The 13,882-nt window shown below is 46.3% G+C and overlaps 1 protein-coding gene across 1 annotated transcript in view; it reads right to left on the bottom strand.

The window, feature by feature from the left end:
• Nucleotides 1–13,882, bottom strand: part of PKD1L2 (polycystin 1 like 2) — an 88,854-nt gene that overhangs the window by 28,323 nt on the left and 46,649 nt on the right. The window contains exons 16-26 of the mRNA XM_053271336.1: nt 12,462–12,587; nt 11,743–11,925; nt 11,216–11,340; nt 10,724–10,850; nt 9,955–10,086; nt 8,572–8,791; nt 6,332–6,525; nt 3,579–3,809; nt 2,200–2,301; nt 1,494–1,672; nt 123–269 (exon numbers count right to left, since the gene is read on the bottom strand). Of these exons, the coding sequence (XP_053127311.1) occupies nt 123–269; nt 1,494–1,672; nt 2,200–2,301; nt 3,579–3,809; nt 6,332–6,525; nt 8,572–8,791; nt 9,955–10,086; nt 10,724–10,850; nt 11,216–11,340; nt 11,743–11,925; nt 12,462–12,587 (1,766 nt within the window). The remainder of the gene's footprint in view (nt 1–122; nt 270–1,493; nt 1,673–2,199; nt 2,302–3,578; nt 3,810–6,331; nt 6,526–8,571; nt 8,792–9,954; nt 10,087–10,723; nt 10,851–11,215; nt 11,341–11,742; nt 11,926–12,461; nt 12,588–13,882) is intronic.

The following is a 13,882-nucleotide window of genomic DNA, read 5'->3' as shown; positions in this document are numbered from 1 at the left end:
AAGGGTCCTTGAAGGCTCCCTAGTCCAACCTCCCTGGTCAATGCAGGAAAGTACATGGCAAAAGTGCTTCCAAATCAATCAAGCTGTTCTAAAAAGTCACCTCTGACATCACCTTTACTTACCTAAACTGCTTCATGTCCTGCTCAGTGGCTATGGGGAACACTTTATCAAGGACACAATCTCCAACATCAATGGCCAGCCAAGAGTTACAGAGGAAATACCATTTCTTGTTGGTGGCAATCTCATGGACCAGCACACGGTTCACATACCTGTAGAAGAATAAGAGAAAGGAAGGACGCTTTCACACAACACACCCATAAGCAAATCTGAGTGTCATTGGCAGTATTTATTTCATACATTATTGCTGTTAATGCAGAAGATAATGCAACTGCAGATCCTAGCCAACACAGCTTTTGCAGGCAGGTTCCCTTTCAGAGCAACTAATCCCGGAGAGCTGTCTGTGGTGCTGAAACCCACTTCCCCTTCCCTTGCCTTGCCTTCTGGACCTTGTGGGCTCTTGTCTGCAGGATGGGACAGGATATGGAGGGGGTTTTCCCCCAGCAAATATTCCTAGCTTGAATTTTATTGGCAAAAATCCTGAAAAGAGATTCTTTCTATTTGAATCCCACTCCCCTAATATCAGTTATGGAGGCTGTTGTTTTTAGGACTTTCAGAATTTGACAAGTTGATTGCACTCACACCTACCCACCCCACTTCTAAGTCAACCTTCTCTATAATCTGTTTTATCCCATCTCATCTTGTCATGTACGTCAAGGCTTAAGTGTTTTGTGTAAGATGGATTCAAGGGGAAATAGAGTGAGCAGGGGGTGGTACCCCAACACATGAGATGGGTAGGCAGTACAGAGAAAGGGGCTACCATAAGTGAGCACAACTGTTTGGCTTATATTGCGCGTACTTTTAAAGCTCAGTCCACTTTAAATAATATTTTTTTAAAAACCCTTGAAGGCATACATTGGCCGAGCAACCAGCAGAAACGGATAGCTAGAATGGGACAAACACCCAGGAAGTATGGATGTGGGGGAAAGGTGCCATGAGCTACTTTGCCAGAGCTAGACACTAAACAGCAGGGTGTTTACCTCCCTTCCAACCTGGGCTACAACATGCAAACGCCTGCAGTGGTCTAGGCCTCTGTTGGAGCAACAGCTTATGTGGCTCTCTCTTGGATCTTCTGCCTAGCCTACAGCCTGTCCTCTAGTTCTCACCCCCGACTGCTTTTGACCTCAGCTTGTCTGACTCTTGCCCTCAGTACACCAGCTTGACCTCAACCTGCTTGGCTTGGCTTGGCTCAGTCCTCTGTCCCCCTTGATGACTCGCTTGACTTGCATTGCGATTTTGTAAAGTGTAGCGTACTGGCTTTGCCTAGTCCACTAGAAAAATCCCTTCCTAGAAAGTTCAGGAGAGGGAAAGACAAATATTTTGCAGATGGTGGCAGTGTCAAGAGCACCCCTTGGCAGCTTCATCTCTTTGCATACCAGGACGGGCTGTCTCCAGAGTTATCGTGCCAGAGCCTGATGCTCTGCAGTTCCCCAAGAGGGAAGAGGGTACACAGCAGGAAGACATCCATGGCTCCTCGCTCAAAGACAAGTGCGTCAGGATCCACCAGGTGGTGGGGCTCACTCTCTCCTTCCTGGCCATACAAGGTCAGAGTCACCTGGAATCACAAAGATGGACAATCATCGGCTTCATTCTGGCATCTTAGGGACGTAAGGACACTCCCAATCTTTTATCGTGTGTGAGTAAAAACCTAGGTGAGAAGAGAGGGAAATGATCGTGTGGAAGCCTCATGCTGAGTAAGAGGGATTTCCCTCCTGCTCCCTTAAACAGCTGGGTACAGCTGCCAGGTAGGAAGCTGCTTTCTACTGAGTCCAGCCATTGGTCCATCTAGCTCAATATTGACTATACAGACTGGCATCTGGTATCTGCCTTATGTTTCTTTTTAGATTGTGAGCCCTTTGGGGACAGGGGACCATCTTCTTGATGTAAGATTTATTTTTTCTATGTAAACTGCTTTGAGAACTTTGGTTGAAGAGCGGTATATAAATATCTGTAGTAGTAGTAGTACTACTAGTAGTAGTAGTAGTAATAGTCACTTATCCACAGGAAGCTCAACCCTGTAGGGCTGTCCTAGAGTTTCGCACTGGCTGGAGAAGTGGGGAGTTTGCAGGACTCCACTGGTACCTTGGAGGTTGTTGCTGCTCCACGGCGGTGCCCAGTAAAAACAGTCACCAGATAGCGATACTGAGCAAATGGGTCATTGTCCTCCAAGACGGTTATCTTCACCTAGACAGAATTGTGGCAGCATTAGGAGAAACATACATACGGCAAATGAAAACAAGGCGATGCAAGAGATACTAGGCTGGTTCACATGGCCATTTTGAGGTGGGTCGGAGCCTAGGCCACATGTCACTGTATGCAACACATGATGCGCATCCCCTCAGGTTGGCTCTGCAAGCCCAGCCAACACACAAGCAAGGCTGTTGAGGGCTCTCTTGCTGAACTTGGCAACAGCAAGCCCCATCTCTCCATGGAAGGTCCTCCAAGGGCCCAGATGCCACCCCAGCATGCTTTGTGCTGTCAGCAGACTGGAATTGGCCATGAAGGAGCAAGAGGTGAAGGCAACCCTGCCAAAGCTCCTCCAACCTCAGGACCATAAAGTGTGCTCTGCTAGTGTGCCCATTGATGGCAGTCACTGTGTGCACAGCTCTCCATGGTTTCCAAGCAGGGGAGGGCATCCTGGGTGCCAGTGGCTGGGTAGAAGAAGTGAGATAGTTATCACGTCCGGAGAATCAGGGCAAGAGGCCTCTGCTCTCTTCCACTCATGGAAAAAAGCTGAGTAGCACTGCTGGGAGCAACCTGGGCTGGAGAGAAATTTGTGAGTTCTGACAATCATGGAAATCTGGGTAGCCCAGCTCCTATCCTGATTTTATCAGTCATGAGAACCAGCCTATAAAATGACGGGAGGGGAAATAATCTATTGGAGTTCCAGTGCATCGACCTTTTGCACCAGCTATCCAAATGACCACTAGGGGCATTGGGAGTAGAGACAGTGAGTAAGGGTCTCTCTAGCTGTTCTACCTGTCTCTACTCTATGACGCCTGATATGATTCTTCAGGTATTTCTCTGTGCAGAGTCAGAATCTCTTCCTTTCCTCTTAGAGAGCAGATGGAAACATCTCCCTCTCTCCCTGCCAATTCGTTATGTAGTTCTATAGATTAGGATTAGATCTTTCCTATCCAAAGTGTACTTCACCAATAAATCTACTTAGTATTTAGTTCTACAAGAATCTCCATGTGTCTTCTCTAGATAGCTGCAACAACTATACTCTGCATTCTGCTCTGTAACTAGAGTGGGCAGCTTCTTTAGTGCTCTGCTAATTAATCTGGGGGATAACAATTACAACCCCAAACATAATCTCACTTTATTACTGAACCAATGCCTGTTAGTGAAAAAACAGTATGCAATATTGTCAAGCATGAATATAAGGCACTGCATGCATAGGATATGGAATACACTATGGTATGGACCATCCCGAAGGAGTAATTTAATGGACAACTCACTTTGGCATCATCTTGGATGTCTTTTCTTCTGGCCCAGATCAGAACCAGCAGGTACACAAGGAAGATACAGCCCACGGTTGTCACCACCACTGGATTGTCCACAAAGGTAGCAAAGAGCTCCACAGTTTTGCTGACATCGATGGTATTGGGCATTACAAAAAAGGAGCTCCCAAAGAAGGTCAGGTGGTTACAAAGGCACTGGGTGCCACTGGGAGTTGTTTTGGGACCAACCTGCAAGCCAAGGAAGAGGTGTCTCTATGAGGACAAATCTATCATAAGAACATAAGAACAGCCCTGCTGGATCAGGCCCAAGGCCCATCCAGTCCAGCATCCTGTTTCACACAGTGGCCCACCAGATGCCGCTGGGAGCTTACAGGCAGGAGTTGAGGGCATGCCCTCTCTCCTGCTGTTACTCCCCTGCCACTGGTATTCAGATGCATCCTGCCTTTGAGGCTGGAGGTTGCCCATTAATTATTTTTATTATTATTAATTATCATCATCAACATTTTATTTTATTTTTATTTTACATTTATATCCCGCTTTTCCTCCGATGAGCTCAGAGTGGTGTACATGGTTATGTTTATCCTCACAACAACCCTGTGAGCTAGGTTAGGCTGAGAGATACATGACTGGCCCAGAGTCACCCACAGTGAGTTTCATGGTTGAATGGGGATTTGAACTCAGGTCTTCCTGGTCCTAGTCCAACACTCTAAGCACTATGCTATGCTGGCTGCAACTAGTAGCCATTGATAGACCTCTCCTCCATTAAGTTATCCAAACCCCTCTCAGAGTCATCCAGGTTGTTGGCTGTCACCACATCTTGTGGCAGGGAATTCCACAAGTTGATTATGTGTGGTATGTGAAAAGTACTGTGGTCCGTTTGTGGTCCTAAATTTCATGGCAATCAATTTCATGGGATGACCCCTAGTTCTAGTGTTATGTGAGAGGGAGAAGAATTTCTCTCTATCCACTTTCTCCACACCATGCAATGGAGGATGTCCATCAATGGATGTTAGTCTTTATGGCTATAGTAGGCTCAGAGGCAGGAACCCTTTGGGGAAGAAATGCTGCCTTCACGCTATGTTTTTATAATCCACGTTATTGCTTTTATTGATACAAGGACAGTTTCAGCTGAAATGAGTCAGAGAGAGCCCGTGCAGGTTACCGACCTGATCAGACCCCAAAGACCACTTAGAAACTACAGAAAACTGTCTTGTCTGGTCAAAAGAGGAAGTTACATAATTGTCTCAAGTTGCTTAAACATTTCACTCAGTTAGCTGGGCATTTACACGTGTACACTGAAACAAGAAAGTTACAGTGACAGACCATCTCTACCATGCATGATCAGAATGCTCCAGACAGGGTTTTGCAAAGTGTAGCTGCCATCACTGTCTGCTAAAGCGTTACTCAAATCTCCAGGGACCATTTCCCGGAAATCTATTTCAAGTCAAAACCCCAAGCTAGCTATTTTCTGCCTGCAGTGCTGAGCCCATTGTCTTGCTTTTCTCCTTGCAAAGCCTTTCTGTTCCAACAGCTTTAGCATCAAGCTAACAAAATGGCTTCGGTTTGGTCAAGCAAGAGAAACGACTTCCACACCTTCAAGTACCAGTTGCAGGGGAGCAACAGCCAGAGAGAGGGCATGCCTTCATCTTGTCGGCGTTCCAGAGGCATCTGGTGATCTGTTGTGGGAAACAAGGTGCTAGACTAGATAGCTCTTGGGCCTGATTCAACAATATCCGTCTAGCTCTGTGTTCCCTACACAGACTGGCAGCGGCTTCTCCAGGGTTACAGGCAGGAGGTACTCTCAGCCCTATCTGGAGATGCTGCCAGGGAGGGAACTTGGAACCTTCTGCAGGCACTCATGCATGCATGCAGATGCTCTTCCCAGAGTGGCCCCATTCTCTGAGGGGAATATTTTACATGGCTCACATGTAGTCTCCCATTCAAATGCAAACCAGGGTGGACCCTGCTTAGTAAAGGGGACAATTCATGCTTCGTACCACAAGACCAGCTCTCCTCTCTTAAGGTATTTAAAGGTACTTAAAGGCTAACTACCACCTTTAGTGGTGCAGCAGGGAAATGCTTGACAAACAAGCAGAAGGTTTCCAGTTCAAATTCCCACTGGTACTATATTGGACAGCAGCAGTATAGGAAGATGCTGAAAGGCATTATCTCATACTACATGGGAGGAGGCAATGGTCAACCCCTCCTGTATTCTACCAATGAAAACCACAGGGCTCTGTGGGCACCAAGAGTCGAAACTGACTTGACAGCACACTTAAAAGGCTGACTAGAAGCCACCTAATGGCACAGCGGGGAAGTAACTTGCCTAGAGAGCAAGAGGTTGCTGGTTTGAATCCCTGTTGGTATGTTCCCCAGACTATGGGAAACACCTATATTGGGCAGCAGCGATATAGGAAGATGCTGACAGGCATCATCTCAGACTGCGCGGGAGGAGGCAATGGTAAACCCCTCCTGTATTCTACCAAAGAAAACCACAGGGAACCTCCTGTGGGTGCCAGGAGTCGACACCGACCCCCACGGCACAACTTAACCTTTAAAGGCTGACTGACTGATGCCGAGCGAGCTTGCTTCCTTGGACCTCTCCAAGGTCCTGTGGACTGACATAGCCTCACAGACCACCAGGATAGGGCAGTTGTTGATATCTTTGCATTCTTACAGAGCAACATATTGTGCAATATAACAAACCCCAACACCTCCATAGAATCATTCTTTGGTATCTCTCTACTCACTCGGCATCCGTAGCTATTCCAGTTCCCTTGGTGCTCATCCCAGAAAACACACTGAGATACAAAGCAAGTGATGGACACATTTACGCTGTTGAAGGCATTGGGTTCCAAGTCTGTTTCAGGTCTCACGACAAAATAGTAAACCCCTTCTCCAAAAATGAGGTCTTCTGGGTGAAGGATCCAGGAGTACACCACATCTGGAACAGGTCAGATTTAATTGAGAACTAAGAAGGAATGACCAGGTTAAACAATATAGGGGGTTTAATATATCAATATATCCAGTACCTGTGTTAAGGCTGGGAACCTAAGAACCTGAATATCACTGCGACAAGTGACAACTATGTTAACTACACCAACCGTTCCAGAGCATGCTGTTCTCAAGTCCAGGTCTGACTTTCCCCTGCCAGGCTAATCCTTCCTAGACAGAAAGGATATCAAGGCTTCCTGCCTGAACCCAGGCTTTTCCTCAGTTTTAAGTTCTCCTTGTTCCTGGTATGTTGCATAGGAACATAGGAAGCTGCCCTATACTGAGTCAGACCATTGCCCCCCCTAGCTCTATATGGTCTACACTGACTGGCAGCTGGTCTCCAAGATTTTGGGAAGGAACGTTGCCCAGTCCTACCTGGAGATGCTGCCATTGATTGAATCTAGGACCTTCTGCGTGCAAAGTGGATGCCCTATCCTTGGTCCCTCTAGCTCAGTATTGTCTACACAGACTGGCAGCGGCTTCTCCAAGGTTGCAGGCAGGAGTCTCTCTCAGCCCTATCTTGGAGATGCTGCCAGGTAGGGAAATTGAAACCTTCTGCTCTTCCCAGAGCAGCTCCATCCCCTGAGGGGAATATCTTACAGTGCTCTAACATCAAGTCTCCCATCCATATGCAACCAGGGCAGACCCTGCTTAGCTAAGGGGACAAGTCATGCTTGCTACCACAAGACCAGCTCTCCTCTCCTGCTTGGCTTGATCTTTGGCTTTGAATTCCTTGCTCAGCTCTGACCCTTGGCTTCAGGATTAACTCCTGGCTTGCTTCCTGTCCCCAGCTCTTGCTCTGTTCCTTGCTCTTGGTTCTCTGTTGACTTCAGGCTCCAACCTACCTTCCAGTTGCTGCTCATGGCCCAACTGGCCAAAGAAATAAACAAACAAACAATCCTAACCTGGCCTGTGCCATGGCCCCCGACTGTTACAGCCCCTGTTCGGTGGCAATCCTGAACTGGACACTGAAGAGGTAGCACCAGCCCTGGATGTTGTGAAAGTACTGAGTTTTCTAAGAGTTCTCTACAGAGCTGGCCTCTTCCACACCACCACACCTCCCAATATCTCCATGCCTGTCCCAGCAATCAGGAACAGGCAGAGTGGAGGAAGAGTGCCATATTCTATCAAGCTGCCCCTTTAAGACTCCCCTTCTCCCGGCAAGGAGGCGGAGCCCAGAAGGGGTATTTAAAGGCTCAGTCTATGGCTCGATTCAGACAAAACATGAAACTCTAGGCCTGTTCACCTCTGGTTTCACTGGACCCAGGGAACTGGAGTTAAAAGGGGGGAAATGGACCCGTGGTTCTCCTCCCATAACTCCAATTATTACCTTCATTTTGTAGTGAGTTATGCCACTGATAACTGGCGGTGCCTCCATTACATCCAGACGAGGGATTGGGATTTGCCTTTCCTTTGCCTTTCCCCAAACCAGAGTTGAGGGAAGAAGCTCCTCCCTCGCTCCAGCTCCTATTGGCTGCACGGGCTGTCCTTCAAGAAAGAAGGAAACCCACTCAGCCAGCTCTTCAGCCCCTCTGCAGTCCCGCTGAATACAGAAGGTCTGAACTCAGACCAGAGAGTGGGGCCAGGGTGGGGGGAGGTCCCATGGTTCCATTTGTTGTCTAAACCGGCTCGATCTCTGGCTGGTGTTGAGACAACTTTCCTTAACCCTCTCCAAAATCCTGCAGACCTGTCTCTGCCTCACTGGCAACCAGGACAGGACAGCCTGACTCTTGTCCCTTTAACAGGCTTGAGATTCAAAAATTAGGAGGTGAACCTAGGCATGGACTTAAACATGATCATTGTTGCAGAGGCTGGTTCAAATGTATTAGCCCCAGTGCATGGTATTACAGCACCAGCTCCTTTGGATGTCAGCTCAGGACTATTAGGAGACTTTTACCTCAGCAGATACAGAATTGTTTGGAACGCCCCTTAAACAACCAATTGGTTGACAGAGCAAGCAACAAGGCCTCGGACAGCGGGCTAAAGTTACCTCTACTGTTTCTGTTTTGAGGAAGGTGTGTTATCAAATCATGATCGGTCTCATTAGGAGGATAGCCATATCCCAAATACAGCAGAAGTGGGACATCTTCATTCAGCTCCAGGTGGATCACGAGAGAGACATTTGCAGTGGTCACGTTGACTTGGAGAGCACTGAAATTTCCCAGATTCAACACCCTTCTTTCCTCTTGGATGGCTGAACTTCTCGGCAGCATTATCTGCATTTAAAGTCAGTGATTCAGTTCTGGAAATGCACTCAAGCCCTGAGAAGCTTTCAAATAAGGACTGATAACTAAGGACACTGGGGGAGTAGAAGGGAGAATGTGTGCTTCTTTTATTTCATTTAAATCCTGCCTTTCTTCCAGGAGATGTACATAGGCTTCCCACATCTGAGGATGGTTTACCATCTAGGTACTGAACAGCCTCAGGCCTGCAAAGTTCAGAAAAGTTGCTGTGCCATGTGCTTTCAGACCATGTCCTGGGACATCTGTGGAAACACTTCCGGAAATGAGGAGTAAAATCTTTCCCCTTACCATTGCACAGGTAAGCAGTGATGAAAGGATGACTGACATTCAGAAAAATTATGTGGTATAGTTCTGAGGAACATAGGTAGCTGTCTTATACCTTCCCATCCTCCTACCTTGATTTTTGTTGACACACAACCAGTTTGTGGTGATTCTCTTTATTTAACAGGGGGAGAGTAACTGGCCCTATCTACCCGCCAGCACAGTACCTCCAGTGACTGTTGTTGGTGTCTATCTTACGTTTCTTTTTCAATTGTGTCCTTTGGGGACAGAGATCCAATTTATTTACTTACTACTTACTTAGTTACTTATTTGTTGTTTCTCTATGTAAACTGCTTTGGAAACATTTGTTGAAAAGCGGTATATAAATATTTTTTGTTGTTGCTCTCAGGAGCATGCAGGCTTCTGAAATCATGGCTGGATGTTCCTGCTGCACTCATTTTGGTTGTGAGAATGGGCCTTAGGTTTTTCTCTGAAAGTTCATCTTAGAAACATAGGAAGCTGCCTTATACCAAGTCTGACCATTGGTATTAGTATTGTCTATACAGACTGGCAGTGGCTTCTCGAAGGTTGCAGGCAGGAGTCTCTCTCAGCCCTATCTTGGAGATGCCAGGGAGGGAACTTGGAAACTTCTGCTCTTGCCAGAGCAGCCCCATCCCCTAAGGGGAACATATTACAGCGTTCATATGTAGTCTCCCATTCAAATGCAAGCCAGGGTGGACCCTGGTTGCTATCACAAGACCAACTCTCCTCCCATAGGCCAACTCTGTGGGAATGCATTCTTCTTGGAATGCATGTGGGATTTCTCATGACTGAATGATCCTGCTTCAGGAAAGCTAGCATATCAGAGAACTTACCTCAATGTCTTCTGTTAGATTACTAACTGGAATGACAAGCCCATCCAGGCTGGTGAGAGTTAGGCCTCCCACTGCTCCGTTGATATCAAAGCTGTAGCTTGAGGGGAAGGGATTCACAGAGAAGCTCACCATCTACAAGGAGAGGTAACATAATTGTAAAAAAACAACCCAAAAATCTGCTCAGATTTGCACTCAAAACCCCAGATCCAAATGCAAGGAATCTGTTTTGCCTGTATGTTCAGGAGGGTCACAGACGTCGGACAGCTCCTGGGGAAGCACGGCAGTAAATGTACTCAGGACCTTGGAGAGCTCCAGAAGTGCAGGAGAGCTGGATAGAACAACAAAGAGGGATGGCGCTCCAGCCAAGGCTTGGAGCTGACTGCCAGTTTTTATGGCTGCCGTCCAGGTAAAGTTGATTGGCCAATGGAGTTTGAACCTCACATCCCAGTTAAGTGTCGGTCAGGTGCAGCGTCAAATGGGGATTGGTAGAATCATCTGGGTTCCCACAATATGCTCTGCAGGAATGTGCATGCCTTGGCAATCTGGGATTGCCCAGTAAATTGGAATTGTTTTAAACATGTTACTTGCCTTCCATGCACCATGCCATCCTATTGGATGGGTTACAATAGGGAAGGGAGATGCTTGGACAATCTCTATTGTTGTTTGGTTGTTTGTATTTTTATTAAAAGCAATAACGTTCTTTATAAGAACAGAAAAAAACAGAGTTCCAGCCCAAGACAAATCACAGACTAAATTGCAGGCCACTTGCCCTTATGTCCACTGTCTCGTCACTGTCTCCTGAGATGCTGAGAGAAGAGGCAGACGGCAGGGTGAAGGCGGCGGAGCTGGAGTTGGAGATATTGATGGATGTGCTGTCTACATTGTCTGTCTGTAACCTTTCCAGAGAAAGATTAAAAAAAGAGACCATGGGAATCGAGAAGTTGGAAACAAGAAAGCGGGGCTCAGGGCACATAACCTGCAGCATCCCATGAGACTAAGCCACATGAATTAAGAGTTTCCCCTACTGCTTTATGGCCTGTCCTTTATGGAATCCCTAAAAATAAAAAGGATGGACAGATGGACAGAAGGAAGACTGGCTCAACAATCAAGCCAAAGAGGAAAGTCAGCTTTTATTTCCTTTGGATGAAATTCGTAGGACAAATGGACTGCATAAATCTTAATCACCAAAGCTGTCAACATTTTCACCTGGAGAGAGTCTAGATGGAAAGTCAGAAGTCAAAAAAGCAAGAGATGTGGATACCTGTTGATGTACATCACCACAGATGGAGCTTTTAGCACTGTGGGTTCATTGTCTGGCAGCTTCCCAATCAGAAGGGCACTCTGGAGGTTTTCAACGGTGGTCAGAAGCTGCTGTGATACCAAAGTCTGCAACAGAAGACACCATTCTGTTCTTTGGCAGCAATGTTACACAGGCACAGGAATGCCTGTGTATTATGGGTGATGAGGAAAAACAGCATTTTATTGTGTTATTTCACCCAATCCTCATTCTGACCTTCTCAAAGTTTTCCCTTTGTGCTATTCAGGCTCGAAGGGGCATTTTAAGCTCAGAATTGCCTGCTGAACAAGCATGTCAGGTTTTTTTTTAATTGAATCCATGGATAGATGGCAACATTATGAGGAGCAGAAGTTGAAACGCATATATGAAAGATCACAGTTGGCTCTGAACAAACCTCATCAGAATCTCTTGCCTATACAAGTCCATTCTACAATACATCAGTATTTTCTCTCCCATGGGTCTTTGTCCTTTTAGATGAAAAAACACCCCACCTGTGCATTCTTGGAGGTAGTAGCATCTTCTGTTTTGTTCTGCACCGTAGCTTCAAGAACATTGCTCACAGCATTGAACAGGTAGCTGGCAGCATCTTTGCGCTCCTGGTCCTCTTGACCATCTTCAGTATTCACGATCAGCAAGGATTCACTGACTTCCTTCAGAGTTGCACCAGCTTCCACCTGGACAGGAAAAGAGGTATGTGCCATTTGCCCTAGAACACCAGGAAACCCTCTGTAACAAACCACCAGCCATTCTTTAACTCCTTTCTTATTCCAAATCATGGGCTAACTGCAATGTCAGTAGGATGGGCAGGACAGGCCTTTCCTCTATCTTCAATGTTGGGTAAATTATGTTGGCTGACTGCACTGTCCATACCTAGCACCTTCCTATCCTCCTACCTTGATTTTTGTTGACCCACAACCGTTTCTCAGGAACTTGGGACCTTCTGCATGCAAGCATGCAGATGCTCTTCCCAGATCAGCCCCATCCCCTAAGGGATGTAAAGGGGACTTACAATGCTCACACATGTCCTTCCATTCAAATGCAAACCAGGGCAGACTCTGGTTAGCAAAGGGGGGAATTCATGTTTGCTCCTACAAGACCAGCTCTCCCCCCTCCCCCTCCCCCTCCTCCCTTTTCCTATGTCAACACTCTCTCAACCAACCTGCCAGACAGCATTCAAGAGTGAAGGAGTTCACATCACCGGGTTGCTCACCTGAGCTGAGGAAGAGAGCTCTTCACTCCTGTAAGTTATGTCCTTAAGGACCTCTGACATCTTAAGAGCTGTTTGCATGGATGTTACATTCACAGTGGACAGGGTTGTCAGCATCAGTTCTCTTAGCTTGGAAGGTAGAGAGATAATTAAGGGAGGAAAAAACAGATGCAAGTGAAGACCAGGTAAGTGCTGCTGGTTGTTAACAGACCTTGTTTCCTCTAAATTACTGTATATGATGGGAGATGGTTTTTTAGGCAAGAAAATCTGAGATGACCTTGGCTCCAATTACAAATGGCCTGTTTACCTGCCTCTGGACTGTATAATCACAGGGATATTGTGCCTTCCTGAGAAGCAACTGCGTTCCCTTGAATGGCACCTCCATTCATAATAATGAAGAGTTTCTAGCATTGCTTTTTAGACCATAAATACCAGTTTCCTTACATCTTTCAAAAGAACAATTAACTCCAACTAAATTCCACTCCATACATAATTTCATACACCTCGATCATGTTTCCCCTTAGTCACCTCTTTTCCAAGGTAAAGAGCCCCAGATGCTGTAGCCTAGCCTCATAATGAAGCTGCTTCAGGCCCCTGATCATCTTGATTGCCCTCTTCTGAACCTTTTCCAGTTCTACAGTATCCTTCTTAAGATACGCTGACCAAAGCTGTACGCAGTACTACAGATGTGGCCACACCATAGATTTTTATAAGGGCATTATAATATTCACATTTATATTTTCAATCCCCTTCCTGATGATTCCTTGCATGTAATTATTCACAGCCGCCATGCACTGAGTCAACAATTTCAATGAGCTGTCCACCACAACCCCAAGATCTCTTTCCTGGTCAGTCACCAACAGCTCAGATCCCATCAGCATATATGTGAAGCTGGGGATTTTTTGCCCCAGTATTCACCACTTTACAATTGCTTACATTGAACCACATTTGCCATTTTGTTGTCCACTCCCCCTGTTTGGTGAGATCTTTTTGTAGATCCTCACAATCTGTTGTGGATTTCACTACCCTAAATAGTTTAATGTCATTTGCAAATTTGGCCACTTCACTGCTTGCCCCAGTTTCTAGATCTTTTATGAACAAGTTAAAGAGCACTGGTCCCAGTACCAATCCCTGGAGGACCCCAATTTCTACCAACCTCCATTGTGAAAACTGTCCATTTATTCCTACTCCCTGTTTCCTGTCCTTCAACCAGTTACCGATTCACACATGAACCTGTCCCCTTATCCCATGACTGCTAAGTTTACTCAAGAGCCTTTGGTGGGGAACTTTATCAAAAGCTTTTGGGAAGTCCAAGCATACTATGTCAACTGGATCACCTTTATCCACATGCCTGTTGACATTCTCAAAGAACTCCAAAAGGTTAGTGAGGCAAAATTTTCCCTTGCAGAAACCATGCTGGTTCT

Source organism: Hemicordylus capensis, chromosome 9 (assembly GCF_027244095.1).
Source record: "Hemicordylus capensis ecotype Gifberg chromosome 9, rHemCap1.1.pri, whole genome shotgun sequence".
NCBI classification, from domain to species: Eukaryota; Metazoa; Chordata; class Lepidosauria; order Squamata; family Cordylidae; genus Hemicordylus; species Hemicordylus capensis.
This window is presented reverse-complemented; position numbering and strand designations above follow the sequence as displayed.